The 23,685-nt window shown below is 32.0% G+C and overlaps 1 protein-coding gene across 3 annotated transcripts in view; it reads left to right on the top strand.

Annotated features, from left to right (window-relative positions):
* The window catches only part of CSMD3 (CUB and Sushi multiple domains 3), a 573,013-nt gene that overhangs the window by 507,279 nt on the left and 42,049 nt on the right, over nucleotides 1-23,685 (top strand). For all 3 annotated transcript variants that reach the window (XM_058831785.1, XM_058831783.1, XM_058831782.1), the window contains 5 exons: nucleotides 983-1,156; nucleotides 12,493-12,666; nucleotides 14,142-14,315; nucleotides 16,645-16,830; nucleotides 19,721-19,894. In XM_058831785.1, coding sequence (XP_058687768.1) covers nucleotides 983-1,156; nucleotides 12,493-12,666; nucleotides 14,142-14,315; nucleotides 16,645-16,830; nucleotides 19,721-19,894 — 882 coding nt within the window. The remainder of the gene's footprint in view (nucleotides 1-982; nucleotides 1,157-12,492; nucleotides 12,667-14,141; nucleotides 14,316-16,644; nucleotides 16,831-19,720; nucleotides 19,895-23,685) is intronic.

The raw sequence follows: 23,685 nt of genomic DNA, 5'->3' as shown, positions 1-23,685 counted from the left end.
TAAGCCCAATAGCTGTGGCTAAAAATAAATTTATAATTTATTGACAATATATAAAAAAGAAAAGAGGTTTTAAAAATGCAATTTCAAAGACAGATTAATTATACTGGAAACTAACCTTAATTTTTATTTCTTTATAACTGGAAATCTAATACATAATTCACAGAATTTTTAAAAGTTAATTGCAATATTTCATCTTTACTAGTGTTCAAAATACTGTGTATGTATCTGTATCTATATCTCTGTGTATATATATTCTACGTACTAAATTTGTTTCTGTATCTCTTTTTGCTTTAAAAGACAAACTACTTTTAGCTATGTTTTGAGAAGCTTCGTTTGAAATATTATGACTGATTTTCTTCTAGGCATAAAGTGTGCTACCTAATTTCAGCCTCTTACTTACTACTAATGAATTGTTTTTGTTGATTATTAAAAGAAAATTGACAAAGAAAAATATTATTTTGATTGAAAAGATGCTTTCAATTGTAAATAAATAGCAAGAACTTCCAGCAATATCATTAATTCTTCATAAAAATGTAATGTGTGAATGCTAGGGTAAGGATTTCATTATGACCTGCTGGTCATAGAATCATAGATCAAAAATCAAAACAATTTGAAGATCAAAATGGCCTCTTCCCAAAGAGGCATAACTAAATCTAATAGCAATTGTGATGTTTCAATATGCAGAAAGTATTTGATAAAACCAAGATAATTAAACAGCATTTAATAATGTTCTGTCTTTTTTAACTTTACAGAAATTATTTTAATTAGTCTTCCCCCTCTTAAGTATAATTTCTGGGGAAAAATAGTTTTTGTTTGTAGGTGTTTGATCTATGATTTCTACAGATTTCTCAAAAATACTTTAAGGTGTGATATTTATTTATCTGATTGACAGGTTGATAAGTGTTGTTGTTTGATAGGCATTATTGTATGTGTTTTTGTGATTCTCAGCTATGCACTTATGTTTTGTTTTTGTTTACCCAAGTTATTTCCTGTGGAGAACTTCCTACACCTCCAAATGGGAATAAAATTGGAACTCAAATCACATATGGATCTACAGCTATATTTACTTGTGACTCAGGATACATGCTAGTTGGCTCTGCAGTGAGGGAATGTCTGTCATCTGGACTTTGGAGAGGAATTGAGACCAGATGTTTAGGTATGGATACTACTGTCATGACTTGTCCATTTTTACTCTCTCTAAGAGACAAAAGTAAGCTAAATAATCTGCTTGTCTTTTTCTAGTAGCTGATACATTGAGGGGAGCTCTGCATTTGTGTGGCTGGGCTGCATTGTTTTTCTCATCAAATTTGAACTATGTTTATATTTTCAAAAACTTTAATATCTTAACAACTTGCAAAACCTGTGTTACTGTATCTTTGTATATTTCTTTAAAGTAGAGCTATACATAAACAGCAAGATAGATTGATTCCGTATGTATCATCTCTAATATATATCCTCAGTAAAATATCTGCCCAGTAGATCTAAACTAAGTGATTGGCTCATAGAATTAAGCTGTATTCTTGAAAAGATACAGAAGGAGGAAAAAAAAAAAGTCTGCAGAAACTTTGACAGGACCACTGCAGCCTTTTTTATAAGAGAAAGCCACTATCCAGACATTTTTTACAGAATTTGATACCTTTTACTTGTACAAGATTAGGCATCTTCTCTTATTTAATATACTCAGACATCATTGCCTGAATTATTTATAAATAAAATGAACACATGAAAAAATTTCAGGGCTTCTTTCTGATTCATTATCATGTCTGTACCTTGAGCTGGGTTATTGTATTTACTGTAGAGACATGAGTTTTAACTCTAAATTTAACCAAAATTTTAATTTCAGTTGAAATCAGAAGTATGTTAATATTCTGATTTAAAATTAAATATATGTCATGTTTATCTTGTTGTTTGTAGAGGCATGAATATATGACAGAATATCCATAAACTGATACTTTCAGAAAACTGAACTAGTATATACATTAAGTATAGGAGTTTGTTGCAATATATCTTCGTACAGATTGCCATTCACCTCTTTAAACTATTTTTTATACCAAATAATTTTTCTTGTGTACAACAGCATTATTTGCTAATGTTCACTTAAGTGAATGACTCATGAATGAGCAAAAGTGTTCCTTATAAAGCTACAAGTCTGCAGTAGGAATTTCCCTGACATACAGCAGAGAGGGATAAAGGCTTTGTTTATGCTTCACTTTAACAATGGAAACCATTTAACAGAGGAGGAAAAAAAAGATATCTTCATGTTTGATATTCTTCATCTTCTAAATTGTCAGCAATTACAAGATGTTCTAAATCTAAATTTTTGAAGCACCATAGTGTGTGCATAATCAAAATGTTCTGCTTTTTTTCATGTTTGCATGTTGGTTTGATTTTATTTTTACTGATTTTTCTGCAGAAGTTACAGCTGTTGGAGTTGGAGAAATGTAAAAATTTCCTTCAGAGAAATATTAATCTAAAAATAAATAAGATAAATTGCATACTATTTGTGAATAGCACCTTGAAAAAAGACTTGCATTTAAGAATTTTGCCAAAATAACTTCATGCCAAGTGATGATCAGCACAGAATGAATTGAATTTCTTCTACATTTGCCTGTAGAAAAAAAACTGTAATATAATTTAATAATAGTAACAGATTACATAATCTTGCAACTTAAAGAGGACCCCTACTTTTCGGAAGAGATTCATTATTATTCAGTTCATAATGTCCAGTAATAATAAACAGTTAAGAAAACAATTATATAACTATAGGAGAAAAACAGTAGTCTAAAATACACCTTTTGTATCAGACTAATACTACTACAGTAAATCTTATAATACATATCTCTAAAGATTTATTATGGCAAATTGTTGAAGACGGCATGAAAACAAGTATTACTCAGAAGAATTAGAATATACATCATATATAGCAACCAAAAAATGTATACCTTGCTGAAAAAAAAAAAAGAAAGAAAAGCTAATGACAGAGCAAATTTATAAAAGGGAGAGAGCAATGGCTGCCATAATTTCTCTTGCAACAAAGCTGCATAGTGTGTTACATCACTGTGCAGGAATGAGCTCCCAGAAGACTCAGAATAACTCAGTTCAGTTCTTCTTTCTTCCATAAGTAATTAGAGACTTAAGATAGAGGGATGAGCTCAGCTAATGACAAATCAGAAATAAGAAATATTTTTAAGAAGGTTGTTATCAGAAAGTGAAGGAAGGAGGACATTAAAGAAGTATTAGAATGTGGGAGAAAGGAGATGGAGCACAGCAGGAAGACCTATACAGTCAGTATTTTAACTGTTCAAGAAATGAATTTTTGTGCAACTTATCAGTAAATTTCACTATCTGCTTCTGATGTTTTTGTGCTCGTAGTTGTAAACATTTTTTATCATTTATCTTAGAGCCTTTCCACTTCTACTTTCTGAAAAATGTAGCTGTTTTTGGACTGAAGTGTTTACCAATGTATTTCTCTTTTAATTTTTGAAGATGCTCATAGGAGTACACTTAGTATAGTATTTCAAGTATTTTGTTTAAAAATACAATTGCTTCTTTTCAAAAGTGCTACTGAAATAATTACATTTAATTGTTGTGTTAGATAGCCTGATTTTAATTCCAGGTATGTGTAATTTTAAAAATTTATGAAAGGCAGAATCAATAAGAATCTAAGTATCTGCAGTAGAACTTTAATCTAGTTTGTGAGGAATCTAATCAGATACAGATGAGAATTAGAACTGAGGTAAGCTTTAAATCACCAAAAATATTGACTAAAATCCAAGTTATGTTATTCCATGACATTGTGAACAGTAGTGCATGGTTTTGATGACAGCCGTAATAGTGTGAGGATGTGATGATAGGTTTCACATATCTTTTTTGTCTTTTCTCATTCTCTTTAACTAAAAGATGGATAATGAACCTTTGGCAAAAACTAAAACACTTAACACAACTGCCTTCCTTTCTCAATCTCACTTTTTTTTTTTTTTTTTTTTTTAAATAATACCTAAATGACAATGTAGTACTTCATGTGTAATTACATTATTATAATAGTAGGAAATTGACTCCTTGGTCCTTAGTCTCAATAGCTGATGAGAAGAAACAGTGTTCAAATTGCAAAAACAAATTAAATGAAACAGAATAGAGCTTCTGAAGTAATTCTGTTGTCAAAGTTTAAAAAAACTAAATGTTTCAGGACATTTTGTTGTGAAAAAATCGTTTTGGTCTTTTAGAATAAAATAACAAGCAAAGACTAAAATCATGACAGTTGTGTCTCCTAGGTTACAAACTCTCACAATTTATTATGCTTGATCTTTTTCTGTACTGGTAACACTGAAATACTATGTAATAAATCCTGAGAAACATTCAGAAACATGGAACAGATTTTTACTGAATGTCCTACTTATAAAAGGAGACCTAAAAATCCGTGATTTTTTTATACATTTTCCTCTTGGAAAAATACTTAAATAGTCAACAAGAAATTGCTTACTCTTTTGTCTGTTTACATGAAAACATTGTATATTTATACTAATTTTAGATTGCATATTTACAATTTTATATTTTGCATTATGTCCTTTAATTATCACATTAATTTTGTTTGCTTTAATTTTATGTCAGGAATAACACTGATCATAAAAGCTTATGTTGTCATGCTTTAATTTTTTTTTTTTTTAATTTTTTTAGTGTATTCATTTTAATGCCCATAATCTGATATTTAGTAAACTGGGCATTTCCTAGAGTAGAAGTAAATCAGGTCTACTTTAATAACTCCACAGTACTTTCAGATAAACTTGAGAATTAACTAGTATATGAAAGGTGAAAAACATTTCCTAAGATTTCTCTAACACTGATTTTTTTTTCCCTTTTCTCATTAGCACTATTTTAAAATTTTTTTATTAGTTCAAAGAAGAAGCACTATCAGAACATTACTTTTACACACCAGGATTTCAGGATCAGGACTAATTTTTCTTCTTTTTTCCCTAAAGGATTTCTTGAGGGTATTTTTTGCCTTTTAAAATGTTTTGTGTATTATTTTGGTTAACATCTTAGACAGCTTAGTCAAAAACACTTAACAAAGTAAAACTAACAAAGACAAATATAGCATGCTTTGAATTGTCTGTATGTTAGATACAGTTCTTTTTATATGTAAAGGAACAGCTCTTTTCTTAGATTATTACAAAGAATTCTGATTTCTTTCTAAGACCTTACTGTACAAAGTTCCATACTCCTCTTTGAGGGGTATCTAACAGAGCTTCTCTCACTTGTGCTAGTTACATGACTGATAGTAATTTTAAAAGTTGTTTAGACATCTCATCAATGAAAACTACATGAAAAGATGACAAAAAATAAGATTTTCAACCAATACTTAAACTCAGAGGAAAGGTATCTTATGCACACTTTTCTTTTTTTGTTGATTGTTGAGTTAACTCTAGGTTTTCACATTTTTTGGACTTGTGACTCCATCTTCTTCATCTCAGCTGTACAACACCTAACACTTATTTCTTAATTCCTTCTTCTTTATTAATTCCTTATGCATCCTGAAACATCCTAACATCCTAAACATCCCGATTAAACAGATCTGTTGATATTCTCTCCCTTATTTACCAAAATTCATTGCTGTTACTTCATACAGGATAGATCCAGAAACTTCTGGAAAAATAGTTTTCTTCTGCATATAAGTATTAAATCTCAAAGAAAGATAAAGAATGAAATATGATTAAATTTTTAAAGGTCTGTAAGATTTCATATGTTGTTTTTAATTGTGACATGATTAAATGATGTTAGTTCAGTTCATTTGGAGAACGCATTTATATAGTGTCCCTATGAATCAAAATGCAGAAGTGAAGGATGAAGTTTATTTGATTATAAGGCATAAGGAAGTGTAGATCCCATACATGGCTAATACTAGAGAAGCTTTCAGTAAAGGCAAATGGATAGAAGAAAAGAGGTGTTTAGGTTAATGTGTACATTAAATGTCAACATTTGCACTTCCCAAGCAATAATATCAGGAATACCTTTCATCTCTTCTCCTAAGAGAAAGGCCACTCATCACATACTGTGTCTTTTTCTGAATTAAAAAATAATCCATCATACTGAGCAGATCATGAAACAAATAATTGATTATGATTTATCTAAATTTGCATTACATATGGTTCAGAGAATTTTGCTTGGACTATATCTGGTCTAGTCCTCTGGGCTAAATGCCATCATTACTTATATAGTTCTAAGTTGTCAAAAAGATCTGTCAATAATTTTGACAACATTTTCTCCAAAAGGAAATGGAACACATTTTGTGCACCTAGCTGAGCTTCTCAATGTACTTCCTCTGAAAGGAAGCTAATTTGTTGATAGTAAAACCACTCAGCAGATTTATGAGTTTGAAGGAAGATCTGAACCAAAGTTCTAATGTGAACACAACCTTTGATGTGTTAGCTGGGGAATATTTATCCCAGTTTTACTCAACTCTTTTTTCGTACAAAAATACTGGTTTTAAATGCTAATGAGTCATTATTAGCAGCTTGTTACTCATAAAGGAAAAACAGTTATCCATCAGCTGTGTAGAGAACAATGCTGTCAATGGTGTTAAAAAAATAGCAGACATACCATATGGGGCAAAGCAACCATGTAAACTAAGCATGTAAGCACAGAATATTTGGTGCATCAATCTATCAGGGGTATTTTTTATATTTTCTCAATCAGATATCAGTCACTGAAAGGTTTCTGTGTCTATGTAACCTCTGAATTGTAACGTCTCTGCCACTATTTTCATACTTGAAACTTCTAGAAAAATATATATGCAACTAACTTCTTCATCTTCACTGTTTTTAAATATATTTTTTAAACTTTTGGTATTTCAATTAAGGGGTGATCCTGTGTCTCCAGTGTTACTGAATTAATATATCTGGAGTCAGCCATGAGCTTCTCTTTGTTCTTCAGTACTACTGTATAATAATAACTAGACTTTCAAATTAGGTATATGATGTTTCATCTTTCGAGAATTATTCAGCTGTTTCAAGGAATTCAGCAGAGAACTTTCCTCTGTGGACCATGGATTAAAAAAGATTTAAAATAACTTTACCATTCATCCTGAACAGTTTTAGTACAGCTTGAACAGCTGTCAAGATGAGGCTTTTCTGAAAATAGGAAGAGAAATGCCCCAAGTCCTCTTTTGTCCAGGGTTGTGCCTTCTTACATCTTTTTATGAAATGCAAGCCCTGTAAAGGAAAAAAAATATGCCAGGAAATAATTCTTCCCTTTTCAGCTGAGGTCATCTTGACAGGTTAATTAACTTTGTTGAATAATAAATAACATAAATCTCTGTTTTCAATAATACATTGGTATGTAGATTTTTTTCACTACTGTGCTCATGTTTGACACTACTGACAACTAAAATAAGCATAGGCATGTTTTTTTGCCATTTAATGTAAAGATTCTGTATTCATTTATTCCTGTTCTTTTCATCTCATAGAACAACCTGCAGAAAAGAAATCTCATTTACAGCTATGGTTTCAAAGGTTCAGACACTAAGTTATTATGCTCATTCTTCATTGCTAGAGCAGGATTTCATGTCAAATTAGGTAATTTATTTGGTGCTCACAGGTTATTAATATCCTTCATTCTCAGTCTTTGACTAATTTTGTTTTTGAATAACACTTCATGCAATTATTCTTCTCAAGTTTTGCTAGACTGGAAATTGAGAATGTTGTAGTTCTTATTTCTCCTCTCAAATCTGCTATTCAGTAAAACCTTCATATTTAGTCTCTTTTAATACCTTTTTTCGTAATTTTCACTTGTCTTTGCAGAAGCGGTATCTTTTGATTCGGTGTTACAAGTTACATTAAGACCCATGGGTCTCATCTGGATTCATAGAACTGCTACAAATGTCTTTTACATCCATGTAATAAAAAAATGGAACTACAACTGATCTTACAGTACAGCCTAAAGTAGTCTAGAATCCTAACTTAGTGTGAAGGATTTTAAGGATATATTAGAATATATTTATTTGTTACAGAGCCCTTATAATAAGAGTTTAAATGAAAGTCCTGAGAAACAATTACCAAATACCAGAATATACAGCAATAAATATTAGCATATCCCTAATCTATAATGAACATCTTGGAATTATTTTCTTTGATAGCTTAATAAAAAAATGTTAAAGGTAAGAGTCCTACTAAAATTCATGAGAAAAATAAATAAACACCTTACTTATAAAAGAAATGCAACAAACCCAGAATGGAATTGAAGAAAAATTAGGTAATAATTGCTCTTCCAAATACAGATGTTAATAGTGATAGAAGTTTTTGTTGGTTTGAGAGGTGTTGTTTTCTCGTTGTTGTTTTTTCTTCCTCTATGCTTTTTTTTTCCCGCTTGATATTGGAGAAGTAATGATAGCAACTGCTATAAGTTGAGGTCTTTATTTCCTGTGGCAGAGAACATCTCTATGGATGTGTAAAACATAGTGGAAAAATAAAGCAAAGAATAAAAATTCTGGAAAATCTTAGGGATTTTTATGGATCTTAAGGAATTTACTCATCTGCATGAATCTGTGGAAATTCCATTAAAGTTCTCCACTGTTCTCTTAACAGGAACTACATACACTTTTCATAGCAAACATAGTGAACTGCTTCTTACCACATGCACCTACATGACAGTTCTCAAATATTTTATTTGAAAATAAATAATTCTGAAACCATCATTTTGGGGTGTTGGATTGTTTTAGCTTTGGAATTTTTTCCCTTTTTTTGTTTTTTTTTTTGTTTTTTTGTTTTTGTTTTTTGTTTTTTGTTTGTTTGTTTGTTTGGTTTGGTTTTAATTTTTTTTCGGTATCTTTTAGTCACACTAAACTTCCACTGGAAAGCAGAGTAAAAACTGCACATCCCCAAGTGTTTTGTTTGCATTGTTTTATTTTTTGTCTTGATTTTCTTTTTGTTTTTTTAATCTCTTTTTAAATTTCAAATTAAAACTGTGTAACAAGACTGGTATATCCTGTTTTTAAATTATATTTACTTCCTTAATGCTGTCACTGATTGATTTAGAATTGTTATGACAGAACTATGTTTTTTTAATACAGCTTTATAATACTCTTCATAAATTCAGTCTCATTTTTCAGTTTAGAAATCTTACATAGGGATAGACGTATTCTCTACTGTTTTAAAAATATCTTTCATTACTAGAAGTGGGAATTTCACAATTGGTCATGCAATATAGTTAGTGCTCCAAAGATATAACTGTTTTACAGAGTGGGAGGAAGTAATCAAGACAGAGGGATTTGAAGTAACAGAATCATAGAACAGCCCAAGTTGGAAAATAATTGGAAGAATCTGATCCAACATTACATGGCAAAGGGAGATGAGATGGGATTATCTGACAACCTGTTTAGTCACATTTTGAATACATCTGGTGATGTAGACTCCCATCACATCCCTGAATAAATTGTTCTTACTGTTAAAATAATTCCTTCTTACATCATGATAAAACCTTTCCCAGTGCAGCCTGCACCCAGTGCCCTTTGTCCTCCCCATGTGACTCCATGTGAAGAGAGAGCCTCCATTATTTTTGTAGCCACCCTCCAAGTACTGGAACCCAGCCTGAGCCTTTTCTACAGGAACTAATAGGAAGTAATGCCTTCAGCTTTTCCTCATAGGAAGAAAGTCCTTTGATTATTTTCATGACCTGTGTTTGTAGTCTGTCTGAATCTTTCTGCATCTTTCATGTGCAGCTTGGCAAGCATTGAGTGGATGATCACATCCCTACCACTGCTAATAATGTTTCTGCAGATGCAGCCCAGGATCCATTTTGCTTTCACTGCTGCAGCCACACACTGCTGACTCACGGTCAGCTTCTTTCCACCAAGATCCCCCAGTGCCTTTCAGTGACACTGCTCCCCAGCCACACAGATCATGGGCTCTTCTGGGCTCTTCGGTTCTGTCATCCCTGGGGCAGAACCTTGCAGGTGTTTTTGTTAACCTCATACAGTTCTTTCTCACCTGTTCCTCCAGCCTGTCCAGGTCCCTCTGTAAGATGTCTCTTCCTTCTCATATATCTGCCTCACCAGCAGTCTGGTGTCATCAGCAAACTTGGTGAGGCTGCTTTTAATCCCATCATCCAGATAATTTAAGAAGATATTCAACATCATTACTGATCCTTAGGGAATCCTGTTGTGATAGGCCTCCAGCCTGAGTGAAAACCACTGATCACCAGCCTATTAGTGCAGCCTGTTAACCCATTCCTTACCCATCTTGAAGACCACTCGCCCAATCTGTATCTTGCCCTTTTGTGCAGGAAAGGGCTGTGGGAAATGATGTTGAATACTTTGCTGAATTTCAGGTAAGTAACATCTGCTACCCCTCTCCTTGTATAAAGCAGATGTTGAAGAAAGTTAAAAGAAAAGAAGAAAAGAAAGAAAAAAAATAAATTCAAAAGTAGAAATAAGTCAAAACTAGGTTCTGAGAGGTTTATGACAATGAAATGAAGTATGGTAAGAGGATGGGATTTTTAAATTACTTTAAATTTTCTAGAGCAAGAGTAGGAGGTTACTGTAAGACATACAGATGATTTGTAAGGAATTTTCACCTGTTGAAGTTTTATTGGTTTTGTAATGTCCATGCACAATTGCAGAAACAGCACTGTGATCTTAGTTACCTCACATGTTGAATTGCTTCAGTTTTATTCTCTCTGCTCAGGAAACAGAGATTGACCTTTCTGGTGAAGTATTCTGCTTCTACTCTGCCATAAAGCAACACTAAATTTTTAATTAAGAACCAAACCATGTATTTTAATTAAATGCAAATTTCCTTGAGCATGATCTGAATCACTGCAGATTGTCTGGTTGCACTTTTGATAGAAACTAATCTTTTAAAGTTCAGTTTTTATTCCTCGTCTGGTTAGTCCTGTTTATAGTCAGAAATATGATAGGATAGGGAAATTAGTTCCTTTGGAGCATGTTCAAAAAAGTATTCTACATGCTGAATGGATTATGATTTTTTTGGAAGATCAAGAAATAGACAAAAATTTTTCAAATGTTTTATACCATCGTATGCTAGAAAACATAATTTAATGTATGCCTGTTTTTTACATAAGATGGAGGGAAACAGGGAAGGAACAAACAAGGGATAGCCTTGAACAGTACCAGATTTGGACTCCTGCTAACTACATTGAAGTCAAGTTGCAGTTATCAATCTAATATATGTGGGGGGTTCATATACTACCAATACAGTAAATTCTTATTGTTTTATCATGATTCATACAATGAAATACAATATGAAGCTCAAATTTTAAGAAAATGTAAAAGTCTAATTTTTTTATTTCAAGAACCTTCTAGCTCCAAATGAATGAGGAAAAATGCAGAAAAATACATCAGGGTATTAGAAGCATTTAAAATTTCAAAGGAAAAAACAGTCCAAACCATATTGATTCTATGTCTTTTCTTATTGGCAATCCCATGCTTTAGAGATTTGTTTGTGGGGCTATTTGAGGAAAATTAGAATAGAAAAGGAGAGCAGAAGAGTTGGGTGGCTGGTAATTTTTTATTTTATTTTATGTTTGAAAAAGTACAAGCTGAAACGCTGCTAGTTTTCCTTTTTTGCTTGTCTTACTCTTCTTTTTACAGTGAATTCTCTACCATATGTCACAGTCTTCATGAAGTCAACCGTTCTTAGAATACTTTCCCATTAGCACATTTTTTGCTGAATCACAGTGCCCATTTTCCAGAATTCATTACGAAAAACAGTAATTACACATAGTTTGTTTTTTTTTTTGTCCCAGCCTCTCTGTAGACCAAATGTCTCTTTATGAATGACTTTCACAGTGAAAATACAATATTTTTCATACTTTGAGAATACAGAGTAAAAGATTAGGCCTAGGCAGAGAAAGATTTTTGGTTGCCATTTGGTTGCCGGAAGATTTGGCAGCATTTGTGCTGAGTGCTTTCAACCAAAGGATGTTAATCACTTTGAGATTTCACTGGGAAAGAGAGAAAGAATGTTGAACATTACAGAAAGTCAAATTCCAGCAATAAATTTTTCAAGGGTTTTTTTTTTTTTTTTTATATTGTACAAAGGCTATAATGTCCACATGGATTGATATAATATTTGTGTTATTTTTATTTATGTGGAATTTTTGTATTAAGTTAAATGTATCATGATTTAATGTTACTTTATTCATTTAACCATAGCCAAAAGAAAACGAAGGTAAATTAAACATATTTCTTATGTGTTACAACAAAAAGGAAATTTTAAAGGAATTTGATGATATATATGACATTTAACCTCTTTGCTACATCAACTCTTTGTAATTTTTTATATGTGTATAGTTATACCTGTACTAATATATGACTGCAGTTTTCACCAAGCTAATAAAATAAAGCTTTGAATTAGATCAATAAAAATCCTGGAAAGGTATTCAGCATTTCTTTGTCTAAGTTAAGGAGGTTTATTTAATATTTCTATGGCATATTTACTGATTTTTTTTTTTTTTCATTTTCTTTACTATAAATAAATACAGCTGGTCACTGTGGTATCCCAGATCTTATAGTCAATGGACAAGTAATAGGAGAAAATTATGGATATAGAGACACAGTTGTTTACCAGTGCAGTCCTGGTTTTCGGTTGATTGGCTCTTCTGTAAGAATATGTCAACAGGATCACAACTGGTCTGGCCAACTTCCATCCTGTGTGCGTAAGTAAGCATGGCAACACATACTGATCTGTGTTACAGGAATATCTGTGTCAAACAAGATGAGGATTGAATGATCCTCAAAAGTATGGGGCCACATAAAATCTATGATTCATCTATCAGGTGAAGTTAAGTCTTGTCACCTAAAATTTCCACAGCATCTTTTGGCTACTACTCAATATTGGCATCATAACCTGCTTTTATGAATATGAAAATTCTTCAGATAGTGATAGGACTTATGAATGCCAATTCTCAAATTTGAAAATGGCTTTATGACTTGTAGTGGCTTTTGGAAATATTTAATATGTATTTACTTTCAGTGTTTTAATTAGATGAGTAAATACTACTGAAGTAAACTGTCAATGCTGTAGATTAAAATGTTTTTTTTCACCAATTCTATTTTCTTTTCTTCTTCTTCATCTCTTCTTTCTTTTCACCTTTTCATCATCTTCTTCATTCTTTTTTTTCTTTTCTTCATCTCTATGAGAAAGAGATGCTCTTGCTTTGATTTGTGGTTTTGGGGTTCTTTTGAGTGAATATTTTGCTTTGTTAATGAGGTTTCTTTTGCATGATAATTGCATCAAGCCATAACATGAAAGACCTTTAGGTAATAACAAAAAATTATGTATTTAATTTAGGAGAATTTGAGAATTCTCTAAGCACTTAAAAGCAAATTACCACTATTTTTCAGGTTCAGTAATATTAGTGTATTGAAACTCTATTAATCAGCCTCCAAATATCCTATCCTCTATCTTCGTAGCAGAAATTCTCTTTATGCCAAGTCATAGCACACAATGTTAATTCATTTATTCTGTGATGTTTTAATTTTTAATTATTGACTAACCTTTTTTTTTATACCAATGTTTGTTACAAAATAGAAGAAAATGTTTACAAAATGTTTTTGGATCATTTTGTGAATATTAATTTGTGTCAAATTTTCCTTCCTTTTTTTTTTTCTAATCTGTTTTTTGTGGGCACAGAAAATAAACTTTTTCTTTCTGTTGACAGTTTTTGTATAAGCATAAGAAAAATTTCACTATACCAATAGTTCTGGGATTTTTGTTTTAAAAATAGTTATAAATTTATAGCTTCACAAAGTATTTAGGCCACAAAGATAAAATATTGAGTTGATACACAGACAAATTTGTAAGAAATAGTACTTGAAGAACTAAGGTAGTGATATATTTCCTTTCAATTTCAGACTATATATAATGAAAATCTAGTGCTTTCTTTTCTCCTGCTTCTTCAGAAGAGTTTTCTTCATTTGCTTTCATTACTGCATGTCAAATTCTATTCAGTTTACTTAAAAATTTAAGTACATTCTTAAACATTAATTCATCATGGAAAGTATGCAGTATCTTATAATATCATAACTTAAAAATACTATTCTATAATTATTATCTATTACATAATAAATAATGATAAGTGATACCATCTTGTTCTGTTTTTTGGGATTTTTTTGACTGGTACTATGCTAGCTGTCAGCTGTGGTCACCCTGGTAGTCCTATTTATGGAAGAACAAGTGGAAATGGTTTCAACTTCAATGATGTTGTGACATTTTCATGTAATACTGGATATGTTATGCAAGGACCCACCAAAGCTCAGTGCCAAGCTAATAGGCAATGGAGCCACTCGCCTCCAATATGCAAAGGTAAGAATGCAGCATTTGAGGGTTTCCAACTAAATCTTGTAAAATTAAGGCTAAAAAATAAACAAAGGGGAAAAGAACACAAAGTGATTCCTGTTCCACCAACAGAGAGACTGATTAACTAACAATAATCTTATTATTAAAGGTGCTTCATGATTCTGTGATTTTTATATTATATATTCTGTGGATTTTTATCTGTGCATAAACTAAATCATCTGTTTTTATAGAAGTTTTACTGACTGTATTTTCTTTTCAGTAGAGGTCCTCCAGTCTCATTTTATCACTTTCCCCTAAAAGATACTGCCAAATAGTTTACAGAACATAAATTTCTAAGGAACTCTTTGTTAATGAGAAGATATTATTTTCTAAATTTAGAGTCCTAAACGTGTACTGTATGTAGGTTACCTACTTAATCTCATTTTCAATCCAGTTGCCTTGGTATTCTCATATTGTAGAGTAATGTCCCAAAGTGCTGACAAATTATTGGCATGTAGGGTAAATAAAGTAATAAAATAAGGTAAATAAGTTGATCATGTTGATCAGGTTACCCTATGAAATTTTACACAGTCCTGAAATTGTGTGTTGTTTTTAGGAGAGAGTTTAAAAACCAAAATAATTAATCTTGTTTTGAGCATCATTAATCTTGTCTGAAATGTTCAGTGAAATCCATTCTAATGAATATGATTTTATTTGCTTTGAAGGAAAATAATAACAATAACAATAACAATAATAATAATACAACTATTACCTTGCATATGTGTAAACTACCAAAAGTGCAATATTATAGAAAAGGCTGTACACCATTGTGATGACTTTGCTTTTGTCCCAAAAATTTTTCATAGAAATTCAGCAGTGCACTTGCTGTTGTTACACTAGTTACAACTCTGTTAAATATCTAGTTTCTTAGAAAACCATAATAATTGTGGAAAACTATTCAAATAGTCAAAGCTCCTTGTATTTTATTTCATGTGCTCACTAGTCCCAAATAAAGAATAAATTCTTATCATTACTTTAAATTTATGCTTAGTAACATGAACATGGATAACATTCTCAGGAGCGTGGTGGTTGTTAGGGCTGTCTGTGCAGGGTCAGGAGCTGGGCTTCAGTGATCCTTGTGGGGGAGAAAATAAGAAAAAAGAAAGAAATGTAGCTCAGGCTTTCCTTCAAGGGAAAAAAAATCAATATTGACCATCAATGTAGCTAACAAATTGTTCTGTCCTTTACTGTTAAAGTAGTCAAATATAGAAAATTGCAAAAAGCTATTTCTGCCTTGGAAAAGGTATGTTTTCTAGGCTTGTGGTACCAATATTTGAGACCTGCTAGAAGAAGCACACAAGCAGACTACAGCATTTGGAATAGTGGCTAGAGATGACAAGGGCCATAAAATGTCTACATTAAGTGATTTAGGTAGGAAAAATTATCTTGAATTGCATCTGGTAATACCATTTTTCCTTTGCAGATTACAGACCTTTTCAACATATTTTGATAATTTCATATGCAGACATCCACGCACATTTACCTGTGAAATTAGGGATAGTAATTTTTATTGGAACTTTGGTTTTCTACAGTTACTTGGAATAAGTGATAATGTTTCCTTGTCCAGAGGAAACCACCTGAAAACTGTTAAAATAATCTTCATGACCCCCAAAATAAATATTATACTAAACTTACAGACAGCTGTAAGACACAAAAAAAAAGGAGGGAAAAATCCATATCAAAAATTTTCAAAAATATAAACTTTGAAGTGCTAACTACTCAAAAAATTCATCAGTATTCTTAAACATGAAAGTTAACCACTATTTTTTAAAGCTCCTACCCATTTGTTTGGGTATGTTCTTATTTTGCCAGATTCACCACTGTCTTTCCTAACTGACCTTGTGCCTTTTAGCTCAAAACATCTGACTTAAAGGTGATCCATTATCAAAATGTTGGTATAGGAGCATAAGAATGTTTGCATTTCCGTGTGTGTTAGACCAAAGCCACATCTAGCCCCAAAATACGTTTCTATTTGTGGACAATAGTGTATGTCAAGGCAGGAATATAAACTCATTTCATTGGTATGTTCAGTACCTTTTAGTGGCCAATAATTTTATGGTATCATCACACTGTAAAGAAGCATTTCCTTTTATTTGCTCTGGGTTTAACATCTTCTGGCTTTAGTGTCTCGTCATTTCAGTTCTTCTTCCTAATTCACTACCATTATATAAAAAGTATAAAGGTTACATAAAAACAGGATAGCAACATATTGGACATTTTTTATACAAAGAGTAGGAGACCATTTTAGGAGACTGTATTAGTATGCCTCTCAATTCTGTGCTCTTTTTCTTTTTAGTGGTCAATTGTTCTGATCCTGGAATTCCTGCAAATTCTATAAGAGAAAGTAAAATCGAACATGGAAATTTCACCTATGGCACAGTGGTATTTTACGACTGCAATCCTGGATATTTTTTATTTGGCTCTTCAGTTTTAATTTGTCAACCAAATGGCCAGTGGGACAAACCTCTACCTGAATGCATTAGTAAGTAGATAATGAGTTTGCTTCTAGAAAGAACGGGGACTAGACAAGGTATTACTTTACACAGCACTTTCACCAGCCTCATGACAACAATTACAATAATCATATTTATATACATTTGTGTGTGTGCAATACTGATGGAGGGTCTCAGCAGCTGCTGAATAGCAGTTATATCGTTCTTGTATGTAGCAAATAACATAGAATACTTAGGAAATGCATTAGGCAAACAAACATCTCTGAGTGGTCCAGTGTAATAATCCCTGGTAGCAGGGATACAGGTCAAAATCTGTCCATCGAATTCACCAGTAATAGCACTGCAGAACACCAAAAATGTCCTCTGGACAATGTCCTCAGTTTACCACACTAATAGATGTACCTGAACATCATACTCCTATGCAACCTATTCACTAAGGCATGTGGATCAACACAACTAGGTTATTTTCTTATTCTGTTTATCGTGAACAACTTTCTAACTGTGATGCAGATATATCCAGAGATGTTTCTTAGACTTTTAACTGGCTGGGACAATTGATTTACCTGGTTCTCTATTAGTCTGTGGAAAGGGTTTCATTTAGAATCAATATTTTTCACTGAAAAGGGCTTCTTTTCTAGGGATTAAAGGGAAAACAAGCTAAAGGTTCCTTATTCAGGAATCATGGACTGATATTTGCAGTACTGTAGCTATTGGTTCTCAGAAGGTTTCACTAGCTCTGCTATTACCTCTATAAAATAAGAAAAAAATAAACTTTTTTTCTTATTATTGCCAAAAATTTCAGTTATGGAACTTTTCCCTTTCTTTGATGCAAAAGTAGCTTGACTGCAAGTCACAAAGTGTCAATTGGTTTCACATTAGATTTAAAGGCAACATTACCATTTCAAAAAGAGAAATATTGCTTAATAGTAAAATATCTCCAAAGATAAATGAATTTAAAGGTAAAGTTGCAAAGATTTCTTCTTTCTACATTTGTATTTTAATATATTAATAATTTTTATCTGAATTGTCACAAGTAATTTAATAACACAGCCTTTATTTTTCTTATAAAAGAGCTTTGGGAGTAAAAGGGATATATGTAGTTTTTAAAGGGCATCCTCTGCTTCATTTGTGTCATTTTTATAGAGGGGTCATTGAATTCTACCTAAGTGGTATCCATGAGACTTTTTAATCATAAGCTTACCAAAACTTTTTAAGAGACTTTTCTTAGAGCTTCTGGAGTGTTTTGCAAATTATTGCTGGAATGAGACTTTTTACAATGGCATGTATTGATTGCAATTAACAGGAGTAATGGTTTAAACTAAAAAGAGTTCATTTCAATTAGAGAAGATTTTTTGTTCAATGAAAATGACAAAATAGAAAGGAAAAAACTAGTTAGTGTTAGGAAAAAAAAAAAGAAATGCAATCAACTTTTCATATGAAATCCCAGCCCGAAAACATTAATATCAAATTAAATTTTGTAGAATGCATAATCAAATTATGGCTAATATTAAGGGTGCTATAATTATTAAATTAAGTTATTAGGGATCCAAGACTTCTAGACATAAATATAAACAGAAAAATGTGTATAGGAAAGCCCAAAGGTAGAAACTGTAATTTACCAGTATGAATTTAACTGTGTCCTGTATGACATCTGAATAGGGCAAAAGAATCAATCAAGAACATTACAGATAGTAAAATATTCTGAAAAACTGTGAATGCTGTTCACAAGAAAAATGTCTCATTTTGTTGAAGCCTGCATGACCAACGTGCCTTTTTATTGACAATGTTCTAAGTTTTTAATTCTTGACAATCATCCATAAGTGATAGCAGATTTTAGTTAGAAGAAATTGATTAAAAAAATAACATGCTGACACCAAGTGCTTGTTATGTAAAGTTGACTATTCTGGCTGTTTAACTCAAAGCCCTCAAAGCCTGCAGAATGATCACAGGGATCAATGACACTGGGTATGAATTACAGTTGGTCAGGAGCTTGCCACTTTCCTAAATCCTTTATGGTCCTGTCAGGAAGGTTCTGCACCATGAAAATTGGACCTTTGGGAGAATGTGTCATTAAATACAAATCAGCATATACATAAATTAAAGCTCTAAGACCAAAATAATAATTTAAGAAAGACAGATTGTCACATATGATTTTGGTCTTATGCTGCATTAGACAATCATTCTAGTGTTGCATTTTTCTGGAATGCCATGGAATTGAATGCATCCTAATCACACTTCTGATCTGGATTTTCCTTTAATTAAAAAGTCCTGCTGAAAATAGTATTTAATACAATGAAGTTTTGATAAAAACTGTAGTTGTGTGATTTAGCAGCTAGTTCTACTACACTGATATTTACAGCTCTAATTTGTGGGTTTCTTGGTACATAAATACAAATATCTCTGGCTAAGATAATCTACATACCATGGACAGATGTAAGATAAAAAGAAATCAAACATCAGGCCTAGATTCAGTTTGTGTACATAGTGGATTTGGTTTATGAATTTCAACGCTGAATTTCCCAAACTTGATGTATTTAGCTTGCTTTTAAATTAACTCCTTGGTCTGAATTACTAAAAGAAAGATGATTTTGTGCATATTCTCCACCACAGCAGTGACTTTGGCAGATACTGTGTTCCTGCAATTTTTTTTCCAGAAAGACCAACTTAGTGAATGAGTGGTTTTGAATATCAGTATATGTATCTAAAATATCTTTTTTTGACATCTCCAAACATTTCTTTCACAGCTTTTGGTCTGAAGCATATTTTGCATTGTAATCCCATGATCTTCTCCCTTCCCCCAAACCCTAAATTTGTTAACCTCTTCACAAAGTTCATGTGCACAGTTATGAAAATGAAAACTAAAAATTGTTAGATCAGTAATAATAACCTTCTTTTATCTCCAATAATTATGCATTGTAGTGATTGACTGTGGACATCCTGGAGTTCCTCCTAACGCCGTCCTGTCTGGAGATAAATATACCTTTGGTTCTACTGTCCATTATACCTGCACAGGTAGACGCTCACTGTTAGGGCAGTCATCTCGCACATGTCAGTTAAATGGACACTGGAGTGGATCTCTTCCTCACTGCTCAGGTAATACATGTGAATTCATTACTCTAAATTGAAGTTGTTTCAATATATATTTTGATTTTTTTCAGGAGGCCATTTAAAAATCTATAAAATCATGTATGAAACTGAATTACCACCTCAGTAGAAGTAAAAAAATGTAAAACCAAAATAAGCATAAAGTATTAGCAAGAAAATAATCTGGAAGAAGTACACTTTCTTGGTGGAACTTAATATGAAAAATATATTTCACATTCAGATGACTTTTAACAAAACCAGTTTGTTTTGAAAATATTTTTTATGTGATTTCTGACAAGAGTGTGAATTTCTACAGTGAAATCTTGCAACATTATTTCTTCAAGATGATGGGTTAATTCTCTTATTTTTTTTCTTTTAACTTGCAAAATTTCTAGTGGCTTGATGACATCTCAGATATAACTTCATTATGTAATACATCCATCAGTATAATAAGGCCAGATGGACTCCACATAATTTCAAGACACAATGCTTAGTTTTTGAGGGAACACCATCTAATCCCTGTAAAAGTTTAGCTCTCACTGAAGTCAAGATATATCTTCTGAAAAACTTACTGCTTAGGAATATTGTATTTCACAGCTTCAGTTTGATTCACTTTAAGAGCAGTGATCAAGTGAAAAACAGAAATCTCTTTTGTTATTGCAGACTATATAAACAAATACTGTGATAAAGGTTAACCATGTTATCAGTTTTAATTCTCAGTAAATACTGGTAGAAGTTCTTTCCTGTCCTGCTTATATTTCATTATTTAATTGAAGAAATCAGAGGGGTTTTGAATCTTATTAAAACCAATTTAATTCAGAGAACTTAGACATGTTTAATGGCAGAAAATAAGAAAAAAATATTTGACATGTGTTTTTTTGGATTAGATCTATGCCGAAACTAGAAGTTAAAAATAACTGATATGTGAAACTGACTATGCTATACTAGTTTCACATTTAAAATTCAAGGTTTTTTTACAGTATTAGTAAATAATAGAATCATAGAATGGTGAAAGTCAGAAGGACCTTTACAAATCATCTAGTCCAACGTCCAGTTATAGGTAGGAACATCTTCCACTAGCATCATAGAATAGTTTGTGGTGGAAGGGACCTCCAAAGATCATCTAGTTCTTCCTTACTGCAATGAGAAGGGACATATTCAACCAGATAAGGTTAGTCAAAGTCCTGTTCAACCTGACCTTGAACACTTCCAGGGGTGTTGCATCCACAAGTTCTCTGGGCAGCCTGTTCCAGTGACTCACTGCACACATCCTAAGAAATGTCTGCGTTATGCCCAATCTCAATTTAGTCTCTTTCAGTTTCAGCTCTTCTCTTGTCACTACAGACCTTGATAAAAAGCCATCTTCCATATTTTATGCATTCAAAGGCCACTATAAGGTTTTCCGGAAACCTTCCTTTCTTCAGGTTGAACAGCCCAAATTCTCTCAGCCTTTTTGCACAGCAGAGGCGTTCCAGCCCTCAGATCATATTTATCAACTTCCTGCCGGCCTGCTCCAACAGATCTTTGTTCCTGTTGTATTAGAAACCTCAGAAATGGATCCAGTAGTCCAGGTGGAGGTCTCACATATTCAAAACATTTTTTGTTTTTTCTTAATCCTGCCCTTATCTCTTCAGTGTATTCAGTTATAAACTGATTATCAGCTGCAGTTTCAGAATACAAAATTTCACAGCCCTTGGCACAGAAATAGTTGAAAATAGTTGAAAATAGTTATATTAATATTATTAATATTATATAATTATTATTTTATTATATTTATATTAATTTATTAACTATTTATTATTGTTATATTTACAGTAATATTATAATTATGTTATAAAAATAATTATGATATATAATTATTGGTTAAAATATTGCATTGAATTCTAAAGTGTTGGAAGAATTTTTCAGTATCTGAACCTTCTCCTGCAAACTCTCAGGAATCTAGAATGAGACAAAACCTAGAAAAATGTACACCTAATTTAATCCTTAAACTTTCTATTAATAAAAAGCAGGAAGAAATTTGCCACAATTAGAGCAAAGATGAAGTTCTTATAAATCTGTAATTTTTAAAGATATACATTAAAAATAAAACTTTAATGTAAAATAATCTTATTTAATATGTAATGATTTTCAATATTTTCAATATTTTCAGTATTTTCAAATCTGAACTATTTTAATAAAAATGTTTTTAGAGCTAGAATGAATCCTTATTTGTTTTGGGGAAAAAATCCTCTTTATATAAAATCTAAGGCTACTTATGTAGTTTTGCATACTATTTCTAAGGAAAAAAAAATTAAAAATCTAAATTTTGAAATGCAAAATAATTTGAGAAATAGAAAAAAAATAGCAAGGAACACAGCCTAAAAATACACATGAAAATATCAAAGCAGCCCTACTGAAAATAGGACTATTCTATAGTATTTGTCTTATTAAATAAGTATTGGGATTAAATTAAATAGTATCTGGGGATATTATGAGTGAGGTACATGAAAATATTTTTTTTCTAATTATTTTTTTTCTACCTACATGGGAAACTAATCAGATATAATTAATATTTCTTAATACATGAAGAAGAATTTCCTTGACATAGGAACATTTAAATGTTAATCATAATCAATTAAATTGTACAGAAATAAATTGTACAGAATACAAACTCTAATTTTCTTTAACTATACTGCACCAAACTATAATTCTTAGCAAAATCTTGAGGTTTTGTTTTCAAAGCTTATATCTGAAATGCTTTCTCATTATAAAATAATTAGCAGTTCATGACAGAGAATTTCTGTATTTCACATCTAAAATATGTAAAATCATCAGTTTTCATTATTAGCCTTTAAATTGATTTCTTCATTTTAATGCATATTAAAGCATTAAAATCTGCATGTTTGATGATATTATTCATAATATACAATATAAAATACTTAACTGAGAAAAGATATAGCATGCTCATCTATTTAGTATATGAAAAAGAATTACAAAAGAAAATGCTAGATCAGTGAACATAAGGTAACTAAATTTTGTAACATCACCCTTATGACAGTTTCTTGTCACATGACATTGAGCAAGAAGGAATTGTCATGTCCATTTGATATATACTGGCATTCAGAAACCGTTTTCAATCATCATATGCATATCGGAATCATATCATATGGAGTCAGAAATTTTTGCAGCGTAGAATTCTTCGTACATGCAGCAAGAGTTGCAAATAGTCTAAAAATCCCCCATTTCATCAAGATTAAATGTCAGCTGAGAATTTGTTGCACATGTGAGTGAAGAATGGCTCATAACTAACTGTAAAAATAATGTAGTTGAATCTGCATGAGGTAATAAAAATAAGTTCTCTTAGACTTCATCACAGTCTACAACTTCCTCATGAGGGGAAGAGGAAGGGCAGGCACTGATCTCTCTCTGTGGTAAGCAGTGACAGGACCCAAGGGAATGGCCTGAAGCTGTGTCAGGAGAGGTTTATGTTGGATTTTAGAAAAATGTTCTTCACCCAGAGGGTGGTTGGGAACTGGAACAGCTCCCCAGGGAAGAGGTCACAGCACCAGCCTGACAGAGCTCAAGTGTCTGGACAATGCTCTTGGGCACATGGTGTGACTTCTGGGGATGGTGCTGTGCAGGGCTGGGAGCTGGACTCAATGATCCTTGTGGGTCACTTCCAACTCAGCTTATTCTGTGATCCTTTGATTCCATCATATCTGATGTGATTAGTCATTTAGAAAAAATATTTCTGTAACATTCAATCAAAAGAGCAGGTTAACCTTCCTAAAATAAAAAGTCTAATAATCCACAGTAAT

The sequence above is a fragment of the Poecile atricapillus genome, chromosome 2 (genome assembly GCF_030490865.1).
Source record: "Poecile atricapillus isolate bPoeAtr1 chromosome 2, bPoeAtr1.hap1, whole genome shotgun sequence".
Classification (NCBI taxonomy): Eukaryota; Metazoa; Chordata; class Aves; order Passeriformes; family Paridae; genus Poecile; species Poecile atricapillus.
The sequence above is the reverse complement of the archived record's forward strand: the minus strand, read 5'-3'. Positions and strand labels throughout refer to the sequence as shown.